A 14,293-nucleotide genomic window follows, 5' to 3' on the forward strand; every position below is an offset into this window, starting at 1 on the left:
CACTTAATGTTTCTGAGCCTCAGTTTCTTCAACTATAAAATGGGGATAAAGCCACCTTTCTCGCACGATTGCAAGAAATGACTATGATAGTGAGTGGAAATATCTTATAAACTGTTAAGTACTATGCAAATATAAGATACCATTAGGAATAAGGGAACAAATAAAAAGCTTTTAGGGGAAGTTAAAGTTTTCTACTACCTTATTAAATTTTCAAAAATAATGTTCTTTAACTGTACATATCGGGAAAGAAAATGAAAGAATACAATCCAATATGCTCTTTTCTTTGGGTGGTGGAATTGCAATGTTTTTCTCTTCTTCCTTATCTAATTTTCCTACTATAAATGTGAATTACTGGTATGATTTTTTAAAACTTGAAAGACGGTAAGCCAAGCCCAGCTCACTGGCCGCGAGGCGAGGAGACCCTGTCAGCAAGCACCCCGGCCCCACGGACACAAAGTGGCTGCGGGTTTTGCTCGGGTCTCTTCATACTTGGTCCAGCTCAGGGTCCCACTGAGCACACGGGAATTCTGCTCTTTCAGCATCTTCAACCACCTGTCACTGTACTTCGGCCTAATCAGCACCTTGTGATAAGTATAAACTCGGCTCAGTCAGGGCACATTCTGGGTCCCAGCCAAGAAAAATGTCAACCGTTGCTGAGGGAGCCAAAAGGTTAAGGGATTAGGTTCCATTGACAAGTCTGGACATCTCAGGAGGGACCCGGCTCTGGCCCCCTCCAGGCAGCAGGCCTGTGGATGGAGACACGGCAGCTAAAAAAGCTACACAGAGTTCTATGGAAGCTCTAGCGTCTGTCTTTCTGTCTGTCTCTCTTTTTCTGCCCATCTCTCTGTCTCTCGCTCTCTCTCCTGCAGTCTCTTATATATGCTATTCTCTCTGCCTGGAAATTTCCACTCCACATATACCTGGCTAACATCTTCTGCAGTTACTTTATTATTTTTTTATCCTCACCCGAGGACATTTTTGCATTTATCTTCAGACAGAGCAGGAAGGAGAGAGGGAGGAAGAGAGAGAGAGAAACATCGATGTGAGAGAGACACATCGACTGGCTGCCACCCACTCGACCCCAACCGGGGCCGGGAACAAACTGCAACTGAGGTACGTGCCCTTAGCGGGAACCAAACCCAGGACTCTCTGGTCCATGGGCTGACGCTCTAACCATTGAGCAAAACCAGCCAGGGCTGCAATTACTTTAAAGTCCACTCAATTCAGCATGCCTTCCTTCTCGCTTTGTGCTTACCCGCATTCTATCACACCTGTCTCTTCTTACCCCGCCCAAGACTAAGAGTTGTCCCTGGCCCATGCCTGGCACACAGTCAGCTCTCAATAAGTTTTGACCAAAAGAATGGTGAGGCCCCAGCTGCCTGGCTGGGAGGTTCAGGAGACCTGCTGTGTCCACAGTCCTGTTCTCTTTGGCTTTCACTGCACAACGGACTCCACTCTGAAAGTCCAGATAAGCTCCTCAGGGAGGCTTTTCCAGATCATACCAGCCCTCACGGGGTTCTGCCAGCTGCCCCCAGACTTTCCACTTAGCAATCAATCCCACACGGCCTCGGGGCTGCCCCTGGAACTTTGTTTCCTTTGAAGAAGGGTAGGAAGTGTCTGATGAGCTGAACAGTGTCTTAACCCAAACTCCATTTCATACTCAAGAGATATAATCACTGCCTTCCATGTTCCAAGAACATGAGAGAATACCAAGATGAATAAGACACATTCCCTGTCCTCACAGATGAGCACAGACATACAGGTGAGGGAGACAGATGTGCAGGTGACACTTGCATTGAGTTAGTTATAACTAGGGTGTTAGCCTCGTTCTACTGGTATTCTCTCTGGGAACTCCAAAGATGGGAAGCGCTGTTCTTCCTGTGGGGGCTTTGCCCACAGGCCAACGCACTCAAGAGAACCGGCAGGGAACTAGCTGGAAGACCTGATCCTCCTCACCGCAGAACACTTTAGGTGCCCTGAGCACACAGCTCCCAGCGCACCCTGTACTCTGCGTCATCACTTTGCACACCTGCAATTACCTGGCCGGGATCTGGCTTCCTTCCCCAACTATGGACCCCACAGAGCCCTCCCCCAGGACAATACTGTGTCCCCAGAGTGACACCCAGCATCTGGGATTCAGTCGAAGCTCCATAAATATTTGAGGAATGAACTGATGAAAAGAAGTACAAACATGAAGGTCTCTTCATAGAAGTTAAAATTAAAAGAAATTTGCAAAGCATGAATGCGACATTTCTTCAAGTTATTACTCCTATCGGATGCATCGTCACTAGAACATTTTAAAGATGAGATGGGGGGGGAATATTGCTAACTACTACCCCTGTCCAGGTCATAATGTACGGGCATATTTCCAGGTGATATCAAGTTGCTCTTCAACGTGGCTCCCCGTCTCTCTTCCCCATTTCCCTGAGGAAGAGTTTCAAAAGCAGTGACATTCTACTCTATTCAGTGACTTCACTTTCTATCACCTTCCCAATTTTCTAATAAGTTCAAGGTGAGACAGAACTGACCACTTTGCCCTCTGCCATTGTGTATAAACATGTACATCGTCATCCACAGTTAGGGGGAAAAATAACTTTGCACCATGAGATCAGCCAAAAATAACAGGTTCGCACTGTCTAGTTCCAGTGCACGTTCTGAGTCCTTCACAGAAAAAACACCTTCGCCCCTGTGTTTGTAGTGCTGATGTCAGAGGAAGTGTCCCAGCCTCTGTGGCCACGATAACCCAGTGAGACAGTTGCTGTTTCTCCAACATAAACAGACTAATGCATAGTTGGTAACATTAGTAATACTGGGGCTTGGGCTCTAAATGCCAGTGGTTTGTTTGACTTGGTGGCCAGTGCTTCTGGAGTCTGACTCCTTCGCATCTCTTCGCAAGTAAAGTCCCCCTTTCTTTTATAAGCTCATCTCTTCTCACAAAGACTCTGGGTCCCCAACTCTGCACTGTGACTACGAGGGATGGCGAGTTCCCAGAGCTGCAGACTGCTGCAGGAGGTGAGGTGGGCTCCTTCCACGGGGGTGGGCGTACGAGCAGACGAGCACTGGTCACTTACGGTCCCAGCAACACATAAGAAATCACATCAGGTGACTCCTAGAGTCCTTTCCTTTCCAACCCCAGGATTCTGTCTGTCTAAATGGAGAGTGCCAAGGGTATAGTGGGTTCTCTGGTTCATTCACAAAGTCTTTGCTGAGCACCTACTACACGCTGGGCTCTCTAGGAGGCTCTGGGGATACGGTGGAGAATGAGACACATGGGACTCCCGTCCTCGTGGAAACTGCAGTCCAGCGGAGCCGCGGACAGCAATCAAGCAATCGTAAACAGCTGTGAAAGGACAGCTGCGATTCGTGCAGCAGAGAAGCGTGTGGGGCCACGAGGGCCAAAAATCAGGGGATGTGGCCCTCTCGGGAAGGTCAGGGAGGCTTTCCTGAGAAACTCTCTGCTCTCGCCTGGAAAAATACAGAAATAAATGGCACTCTACTCAATTGAGTGATACAATTCCAATTTCAAGGCTTGTAGAATCACGAACGTCAACCCAGCGCAACTCGGTGAGGAACGGTTCGAAACATCGCCATCAATGGACGCAGGTAGGTAGGAGTGACTCCTCGGGACGTTCGGAAACCAGAAGTTACGTTACAGCAGCCGTGCTCAGTCACAGGAGTGGGGACCCGTGCTGTCCAGTCTGGGTTCTAAAATGTTCATCTCAGAAATACTACGGAACAATTTTCTTTTGTTCAGAGAGAGAGAGAGAGTCTGTGGATTCTTTTCATGATGCATTCTCTCTTTGGATAAAAAGATATCTAGGGCAAGATAGAACTGTGGTTGACACTTAATGTTTGTTGAGTGGGTTAACAAATAAGTAAACAAGAACAAACTTTAACAAGAAATAATTTAAAGTCTAATACTTGGGTTTAAAGAAATCAATTCCACAAATGTAACATGGGAAACTTTTCTTGGCAAATGCTCCTGAGCAAAAACTGAAAGGGGGTTAATTATCTATAACATTATCCGGGCCACGCAGTACTGTAAAATGTCCTGAAAGCTAACACAAATGAAGTACAGAACCCAGTGCTGTAGAAATAATCACCCCCAGTCTGTTCCTTACCTGCAGGCCAACCTGGAGGGTCTGGGCTCAGTTCTGGACTGATTTCTACGAGGAGCACTGGAGGACTCGGAAGCACCCAGTAGCTGGTGCTGGGTGTATAAATAACGTGGGGAGAGGGCGGCCTGGAGAAGACAGAACCCGACGCTACCTCCCAGTGTTCGCAGGCCTGTCACATGAGAGAGGGGCAGCGTGTGCTGTCCTGTCTTCTGGCCTATTCCCAGCCAGTCAACACCAGGGACGCCTAGCTGCCTCTGGGGCTCTGACCCCCCATGATCAGGGATTCCCACATGGGTCTCTGGAGCTAGAAGTAACTAGATCTACCACACACACACAAAGAGATAGGCAATTAACTATGTTTAGCTAAAACTGTACCTACAGGATTTCTTACAGTAGAATGTTTTAGAATCTTCATAAGCTAATGTCACTGAGAATCGCCAAGACAGAGGTGTATCCAAATTCCTCAGTCTTCATTGAACTCAGGACTCTCTCGTGGAACCAGTATCCTTCCAAACACCCTCGAAACCTTGTTCTAGACTTTTCTCTTTCACTAGCCTCAGCACTGGAAATAGGTACATGGTACATGGGGTTAGAAAACCAAAGATTTAGACATGCTTCCTCCTTAAAGAAGAGTGACTGGCACCAAACTTGCACTGAGTAATAATACTAGGGACCACTTCATGGGAGAAGACCACCTCACAGGTCCGTTGAGTATTCACTGAGTGTCCTGTGGAGTAATGTAGCACCATCCATGTTTTATGAGGTAGGAAAGGACTAAGCAGTGCTTTGTATTCTCTGACCACAGGCCGAGAGCCTGGGGAAGTCATCCAACCCTCTTTGTGGACACTGTTCAATGCCACAAGTCATTCATCTTTCTTAGCACCTCCAATTCCATCAAGCCAATTCATTACCAAGAAGTACTGCCGCTCCCTCAAGGATATTAAATTGCTTAGAACTTTATAAATAGGTGTCACAAAATTTCCACCCTAGCCCAGGACTTGTAGGAAAAGAAAGGAAATCGGCATTCTATCCTGTTTAACCTCACGTGAACTGGAACTCAACGGCAAGACTCACAGAACGCTAGATTTTGGTCTTCTTTCCTTTGCTAAAGAATGGAAGTAGAGTGCCGACGGACCAAGAAGACTGGTCCTTTTACTTCAAAATGTTAGGTAGAGAGAATAGGAGGAGAAATATAGCCCCCGAAGGCCCTTGCAACCTAGCTGGAGACTAACACGTGGGCAAGGGCCACATGCCTAAGTGGGTGTTTGAAAAGCAAGAGAGACTGATGTAGGTAGGGTGGCGCAGTAGCGAAGGTCATAGAGGTGGGACCTCAGGTCAGTACTGGGCCAGCAAAGAGAAGAAGGGAGAGCCCAGAAAGTGGGGTGTAAGGGTGTTAGGACATCACGCAAGCACACCATGTCCCACTCTTGCATTGCACCACAGTTTACACATACATCCTCATGGTCAAGAGTGTAGTCTTAATTTCTTGATTACCTCGCAACTTAGTTCCACCCTAATGGTCTCCCTTCATTTAACCTCAATAAATCACAACTCGTTGCTATAGAAAACCTGGGCCTATTAAAGAGAATGATTTAATGCTGCGCTGAAACCTTCTCTTAAATAAAAATGAAAAACGGACTCGCTCCACCATATTTCTTCCCAGAAATGAAAACATTTATAAAGGTTTCCTTGACCACTGAGGGAAGAAAAATATGTTTATCACTCTGTTTAATCCCCACAGACTCAATGGCCAGGCTGCCGAGGAGGCCCCCAAACTTCCTGTCTCCGTGGCTGTGATCCTCCTGAAAGTAAAATTAGCCCTCCTTGGCTGGACGTGCTCGCCGCTTTTCGAATGTGTACACTTCATCAGGGTTGTTATAAATAAATTGTGTCTTGATTTAGGACACATCAGCTACCGTTGCTATTTCAGGGCGGCCTGATCAGTCTAAGCTTTCACTGCAGGTAGTGTTTACGGGAAAAGAAGGGGCGCACTTACCAGTCCCGAAGCTCTCCTCCCCACAAAGGGACAGTTTGCCTGCATCCATCAAATTCCCAAAAAACTTCCAACCAGTGGGGGTCTCATACAAAGCGATCTTTGTAGCATTAGCCACCCTTCAAAGGCATGAAATCAAAGTTACATCACAGCAGGACTGTTAGCATAGCCATGTGAGGGATGGAAAATAGCAACCATTATTGTAATCAAGGGTCCCATTTAGCATTGCTCAGAGGTATACACAATTCTAAGATTGGTGGAAAATCGTAAGAGAAAACTTGTGCACAATGGGCTATTATATGTGGACTCCGAGGAGGGGGTAGAAAGGGAAGAAGAAAGAATTAATTCAGCTCACTGACTTTAATATCTTAGAAGAAGCAACAGGAGCAAAATGTGCAAGGCTGTTTGGGGGGCTATTTAAACGCATGTGTTTTGGATACAGTCATCTATAACCATCCCATAAGGAACAAAAGAATGATGTTTCCATGCACCTGCAATCGCAAAATAATAGAATAGGGGGTCTAGGAGGTCAGTATTTTACAGAGAAGGAAACAGAATGTTACGTGATCAGCCCAAGGTCACACAGCCAGGATGCCCAGCTGGCTGCTGTTCAGCTGCCCAGCTAATGTTCCTTTCATTTCACCAGATGGCCCGCAAGGACAGTGCCCAGTGGGCTCTCCCATTTGCAGCAGTTTCATTCACACTAGCCCATGGTCCCCTGTCCCCTCCAACACAACTTTTCCCCCATACATCTTTAGAGTATTACATCTTTAGATTATTAAAACCTTCAAGTGACTTTCTTTAAGATGTCTTTCCTTTTGAACAGGGAAAGTTACCTTTCATCCACTGTTTAGTGAGGTTTGCTTTCCAGAATGCTTGCTTTATTGCCAGCACAATAGTGTCATGCTTTGATTCTAACATTTGAGGAAATTACATCTATGACTCTGAAAACTGTGAAAGTACAATAAACTTTTATCTCGGTAATGAGATATTTCCACTGTGAGCCTATATGTGGATTATCCATTTTTCCAAAAGTTGGAATTAAGCTGTTCTCGGGTGACACCGAAGGTATCTCAGGACCTGGCAGGCCTAGTGCACAGTGATGTGGCCACACAGCAGCTCACGACTTCAGACGGAGGACACAGAGGCAGAAACCCAGGCTTCCAGTTCAAGCTCTGATTTAGCTGCAGGGTCCTAGACAAGACTGCTCACTTCTCTTTTGGTCTCTTCTTAAAAATAAAGATTGCTGCCCTGGCTGGTTTGTCTCAGTGGTTAGAGCATTGGCCTGCGGTCCAGGGAGACCAGGGTTCAGTTCCCGCTAAGGGCATGTACCTTGGTTGCAGTTTGTCCCCGACCCTGACTGGGTCATGTGGGTGGCAGTCACTCGATGTGTCCCTTTCATGTCGATGTTTCTCTCTCTCTTTTTCTCTCCCTCCCACTCTATCTGAACAAAAAATGAAAAAAATGTCCTTGGGTGAGAATGAAAAATAAATAAATAAATAAAGATTTCTGTGAGGATCCATTGAGACGGTGAATGTCAAAAAGTACTGTGTAAACTACAAACCACTATATAAACATTAGTCAGTATTTTCTTATTAGCTGAAGTCAGCACTATTCTGTAACACGCGCGCACGCACACCCTCACACTAGGAAACTACTATATGGCCCAGTGGTTAGGAGCAAAGATTCCGGGTTCGAATCCTGACTCAGCCATTTACTAGCTGGGTGACCTTGGGCGAATTACTTAACTTCTTTGTCCCTTTTCTTTTCCCACCTGTAAAGTGGGGTTTACATAGCATTTTCTCCATGGGGCTGGACTGAGAATTAATGACTTAAAACATATCAAGTACTGAGTGTCTAGCACAAGGTCATGTTCAGTAAGTATTAGTTATTATTATAAGAGCCTAGATATGTACCTTCTGCTTTCCTACCTGGTCTGACTTTTCATTAATTCACTTGTTCTTTATCCACTTATTAGAAACATTTACTGGGCACCTAACATTCTCATTAACAGTCTCCCTGTCTGGTCCTCATTTGTTATTTCTTACTGATATTTTCCAGTTTATTTAGATGAGATCTTATAAGCCACTGAAAGCCTTTGTGAGTGAGGTTATGTATAGTGACTAAACAAATAAGCAAGTCAGAGATATCAACTGTTCATTGTCACTGGGTCCTTTCTCATTAAAACTGAATGGAATTTTTTCAACTATATGAGCTTCCAATTTATTTAGATTTTGGCTAAATGAACATGTACTGTGTTGGCATGTGCTCGGGTATCTGATGAGCGATGGAGAGTTCCCGTGGAACACTGGTCTGACCCCAGATGGCTCTTCCACCCACACTGTCCGCCGCGGAAGGGAAGCGGTTCTTTGGAATGGCGTCTACACTACAGTGGGAGTGCCATCCACTCACTTATTCATTCGCATTCAGTCATTCATGTTTAAACTCTGTGTGTGGGGGGTGTCCCCTATCATCTGCGTGCTAGGCACACTATTCGCATTCAGTCATTCATGTTTAAACTCTGTGTGTGGGGGGTGTCCCCTATCATCTGCGTGCTAGGCACACTATGGTCGGGCAGAGTTTAAGATGGTGAATAAGCCCGTCTCTCCCTGAAGAGGGTTATATAGTCCAGCAGGGCAGGCCGTCGGGTAATGGGCTCTCAGAACACTGTGGTATGTGCTGGGATATGCAGGGTGCTACGGGATCACAGAGATGGGACATCTCATCCAAAAAAAACCTTCACCCATTCCTTCCTAAAATAAACACTATCCAGCACACACTGCGTATCAGGTGCCCTGGCTGGAAGGGGAGGAAGAGAGCTCCAAGCTCAGGAAAGGGCCTGCTGAGGCCAAGGGGAGGAGAGACCGACCTGTCCAGGGCGCCGCTGGTGGGCATGCTGCGGGCCAGGCCGCGCACCCCGGTTTGCTGGAAGTACGGGATGCTGAAGATGTTGGCAGCAATGACGGCCACGGAGTCCGAGGGGTTCACAAAGAACCCGTGCTTGCCCAGAATCATGTTTCGATCCTTTGAGAGAGAGGGGATTCAAAGGAAGAGCTTTTAGTCAACCTGTGGAAGAAACCAAACTATCTTACACAGTGGTGGATAAAATTTTAAATTACACAACGTAAAATTGATACATGTATTCATAGTGGGTTCTGAACACTGGATTTTGTTTCTAATGGATCTGCACAGTCCCCGCTGGGCCAGGAGCTCAAACTGTTTTCAGGGAAAGTACAAGCGCCAACTCCTCAGCCGAACGCTCTGCTCGCCCCCAGGGGCCACCCACTTTAACCTCCAGACCTTTCCAAACCCTGGAACCAATCAGCTCTCTCCCGGAGGAGGACAGGAGAAAGAGGGGCGAGAATGCAAACGCTGGCTGTTTACTCAGTGTGGTAGGTCTGTCGGGCTCCTAAGTCACAGCGGCCAGTCGGCGCAGGACCCTCGAGGCGTGCTGCCACCCTCCCTGCTTCCTCGGCGCCTGCACACAGGGTGTTCTCGAGTGTGCAGGAGAGAAACTCCCATCATGCACTGCCTCAGAAGGATGCACTGCGACACAGCGCCTGCTGTGGACCCCTTCAATTTCCCCAAACTGTGACACGGGAAAATGTATTTTTTAGGAAATAGTCAAATCTAGCTGATATTAAAGGACAACAGCAACAATAAGAAAAAAAATTTTTTTTTCAATGAAGTTAAGGTATAGTGCCTACTATCTCTGAGACACCAAGGATAGAAACCTAAAACACATTTCCTCCTGGTCTGGTATATGTTCATCAATGTAAATAAAATGGCAGATATTAAAAATATCAATTATAGAGCAGGAATATAAGGTTAGTTCTCTCGTTATAGTTTTATCATTCAGCTAATGAGAGTGAACGAATGGAGATATTATATCTCCAAAATCCTTTCAGAGATTGAACAAGTAGCAACTTGTCAGTTGGGAGAAGAAACCTATCTTAGGATGGGTACCTAGGACCAACCAGCCCATGAATCAGTGCTCACTAGATCATAACTAGGCCCTAAAAATCCTGCCACTCTTAGCAAATGGGAATGTCTGAAATGAAAAATATGGGTTAATTCCAAGGACTCTTATTTGTCTTTGAGAGGGTCTCCTAACCATTTCGCCAGGACCCCAGGTGCAACGGGACAGCCTGGACTCTCGCACTAGGCCCCTGGGATCTGGCAGGTGCAGCCCCTCTCCGCTCCCGCAGTCAGGCCTGGCCCGCATCACAGTTCCCTGAAGTGCGCCGGTACCCACCCCATCTCCATCAAAGGCAGCCCCGAAATCATGCTCTCCTGTCTTCATAGTCTCCACCAGGTCGGCTGCGTAGGTGAGGTTGGGGTCAGGGTGGTGTCCTCCGAAGTCCTCCAGAGGAACGCAGTTGACCGCCGAGTTGGCAGGGGCGCCGAGCTCTTCGCAGAGGATCTTCTTCACGTACGGCCCCACAACTGGGGAAGCGAGAGAGCAAGCCTCAGAAGATAAAGCTTATTGAGTCGGGGGGCCGGGGAAGGAGGTGGAGGCGTCCTAGGGAAAACGGCATGAACAGCACGGAGGACGTGCAAACTGCTCAGGGGCTAGCGGAGACGGCCGCCTCACAAGGAGCAACGACTGGTAGGGTCGCACGGCCGATGAGTGGGGAAGGGAAGGAGCCGACCATTACGAAGGCCCCACTGCACACCTGTGCCAGGTGCTTCCTCCCAGTCCTTGCAAAGGGCCCACAAGGTGTACAGCTTAGTTTTAAGAGCTTGAGCGCCGGAATCAGAGTGCCTGGGTTCAAATCCCAGCTCTGCCAATCACCGGCTGTACCCTTCGCAGAAAGTTCTTCGATCTCTCTGGGCCTTTGTCTACCCTCTCTGCAAAATAAGGATAATCACAGCAGCTACTTAACAGGGTTAAGTGAGCTAATAAAAATGAAACACTGGACTCAGTACCGGCACATGTTATAAATGTCTGCATTCTGATTGTCACCTTCGAACTACAGATAAGGAAACGGGGGTTCTGGGGTGAAGCCGTTTGCCCAGACTCACACAGCTAGCAGGAATGGAGCTGGGAGTCAGAGCCCTTATCTTTCTACTCTATCAAACTGCCTGACAAACGGATTAAAAGAACACAAACAAAAACAGTAACAACAACATCAAACAGCAGGGAAAACTAGTCACATACTTCACGGTGACGTCTAGCAGAACTACCAAGAACCTTCATCTCTAAAACACTGAGAACGTGCTTTCCTCCAGGAAGGTCCTGACATCAATGTATGTCACAGAGGCCAGAAGGGAACAGAATGTGTGTCTCCCCCCAGGGCCTCGTGGCCGGGAGGCACTGACGCAGCACAGGAAGAGCGCTAGCAGCCGGGGCTGTGGGGGGTGTGGAAGCAGAGGCGTTGAGAAATCACTGAAAGGCCTGGAGAAAGCTTGTCCCAGCACATACTCCATCCTAAGCCCCTTTCCTGAGCCAACCCAGGCTTCTCCTCATTCCTCTTCTGGGGCATCTTAAAGATATAAGGCTTCCTGCATGTGCTACAGCCACGGCCTCAGCTGGGGATGACCATCGCCTGATTTTCCACCACCCTCCATCTTTCTTTCATTAAAGCTAAATCTGTTGCCCCTTCTTCCCAGAAACTTTCTGTAATACTCCTTGTCAAAATATGCCTTCTTCCACACTGCAAGAGAATACCTGAAATTCTATCTCACCCTCATTTTGTTGGCCGGGCAGTGTTGGATTTTTACCCACCTCGCCGCCCCAAGCGCTGCAGGCTCTGTGGAGGAAGTCACCTGCTGAGTCCCGGCCCACCCGCCAAGCACACATGTAGTAGGTACTCAATACATGTCTGTTGCATGGTTTGAAAAGACAGAACAGCTTTTGTCTGAATAAAAAAGTACACCCAGCCCAGCCGGAGTGGCTCAGTTGGTTGAGGGTCATACCATGCACTGAACGGTTGCCAGTTCGATTCCCAGTCAGGGCACATGCCTAGGTTGTGGGTTCGATCCCCAGTCAGGGTGCGTGCGGAACGCAGCCTATCAATGTTTCTCTCTCACACTGGTGTTTCTCTCTCTCTCTCTCTCTCTCTCTCTCTTTCTCTCTCTCCCTTCCTCGTTAAGCATGTCCTTGGTGAGGATAAAAAAATAAAATAAAAAGAAGTAGACACATCTGTGGGACTCCAGAGCCCAGTCAGGACCAAGGGGACGAGTTCCGGGATGGAAGACTTCAGCCCCTGAGGAGGTTTTCTGACCGTGGTTATGCAGTGTTAACAGGAGGCTCTGAACAGCATCCTCAAAGGGTTCAAGCACAGGTAGAAAGTCTTTCCCAGCCAGGCAAGCAACTGGATTCCAATACTAGGGGAAATCTGCCACTCAAAGATTCCAAAATTCTAAATTATTACAAACAAATGAACACTCTGAGTGCTCAGGAAGTCCCATACCCCTCCGTGCAAGAAACCTCATGGTCCTGGTCCACAGCAGCAGCTGCTGCCTCGCGGACCTGGCCACACCGCCCACAGGGGAAGAAGAGGGGCAGACACATCCTGTTGTTCCCGAACTTAATCCTGGGCTTGCTCCTCCTCTTCTAAGAAAAGAAGCACGTGGGGGCCGGGGGCGGGGCTGTGGGGCTCAGGACATGTTTGCCACATGTAGTAAATGACAAATCGCCCCCTTGGAAATAGAGGGGGCATTTAGGAAGAATGTGAGGTATCTTTGGAGGGGCAGGAAGAGTCCACAGACACAGCTGCACACCACACAAAGCCTGATGCTCACTGTGGAAACTGCCCTCCACGCCACCTTCCCACGGGGAGTGTCTGTTGTTTTGCTGCTTACAAGTGGATTTTTATCTGGGTGGATATTGCTGAAACAGTTGCAAAATAATTGTTTAAAAAAATGTCAGCAATGGAAAAGGACAAGAACCATATGAGTTCACTCCTACGTGGGATATCAAACAAATAAGCAAACTCACAGACACAGGCAACAGAATGGTGGCTACCAGAGGGGACGTGGGGTGTGGGGAGAATGAAGGGGGTACAGGGGTCAGATATATGGTGACCCAAGGAGACTAGACTTGGGGTGGTGGACACACAATGCAATATACAGATGATCTATTATCAAGTTGTACCGCTGAAACCTATACAATGTTATTAACTGAAGCTACCCCCATACGTTTAAATTTAAAATGAGGGAGAAAGCCAGAGAGAGTCTGAAGAAAAGGCTCCAGGCATCACGCGCACAGCAGACAGCAGCCAGTCGGAGGGGAGGGGGCGGAGGGAAGCAGCTCTGTACCTCCGTGCATGGCGTCTATGCGGATCTTCAGTCGGTTTGGGCCAGAAAGCAGTTCTTTCAGGGCACTGAAATCGAAGATGTTTCTCAGCATCGCAGCGTAAGCGTCCACCGAATCCACGATTTCCACTGTGGGAACAGGCAGTGTTGGAAGAGGGAGGGACTGCGCACATTTAGAAACGGTGTCCCCTGCAACGACGGCATCGCTGCAAACACGCCCTGGCTACGTTAGAGCTCATTGCCCAGCAGCCCCGAGATGCCAGGGCTGGCACGTGACCTTACTCCCAACAACCTTCCCGAGCGAGCGTCAGTGCTGGGAGTCCTGCTTTGCAGACCAGGGAGCGCGAGGTCGATAAGGCTAAGCCACCTGTCCACACGGCTGGGGTGGGCGCACACGGGATTTTTTGAGAGGTCTGCCTGGCGGTAAATGCCACCTTGATTCCCTGTCCATGTCCATGAGAAGTGTATCTTGGTGTCATAAATAACAGACAGTGTGACGCCTACTTCCCTTTCCTTATTCCAGGTCCACTGCCGTCAGGACTGAATGGTAAAAAGCAGGGGGAAAATTGTTTTCAATGAATCCTTTTCACATGCACTGCTAAAGGAATAAACTCAATATAAGAACTTAGTATTGTTCTTGTTGCTGGACTCTCAGGGTCTGAACATTTTCGAAACATCAAGAATTTAAGAAATTCTCTACTGGTGTTTTCTACACCCTAAGCATGTCTTCAAGAGGTAGCAGAGCGACACCTTCTTGTACGGATGCAATGGTCAGCTCTCGGTGGGTGGGTTCAAACAAAAAATGCATTTCCTACACCGCCGCCCGGAGGAGAGACCACATGTTAGAGCGAAGTCAAATGCAAGTCACACTGCCAGCCGTCTCACCCTCGTCTGATCCATATGAACACTTCCACAGACATTT

At 47.8% G+C, this 14,293-nt stretch overlaps 1 protein-coding gene across 2 annotated transcripts in view; it reads right to left on the reverse strand.

The window, feature by feature from the left end:
• Positions 1-14,293, reverse strand: part of PGM1 (phosphoglucomutase 1) — a 54,526-nt gene that overhangs the window by 12,076 nt on the left and 28,157 nt on the right. For both annotated transcript variants that reach the window (XM_036256864.1, XM_036256863.1), the window contains exons 4-7: positions 13,375-13,500; positions 10,367-10,557; positions 8,981-9,135; positions 6,115-6,230 (exon numbers count right to left, since the gene is read on the reverse strand). In XM_036256864.1, coding sequence (XP_036112757.1) covers positions 6,115-6,230; positions 8,981-9,135; positions 10,367-10,557; positions 13,375-13,500 — 588 coding nt within the window. The remainder of the gene's footprint in view (positions 1-6,114; positions 6,231-8,980; positions 9,136-10,366; positions 10,558-13,374; positions 13,501-14,293) is intronic.

This window comes from Molossus molossus, unplaced genomic scaffold (assembly GCF_014108415.1).
Source record: "Molossus molossus isolate mMolMol1 unplaced genomic scaffold, mMolMol1.p scaffold_m16_p_12, whole genome shotgun sequence".
NCBI lineage: Eukaryota > Metazoa > Chordata > Mammalia > Chiroptera > Molossidae > Molossus > Molossus molossus.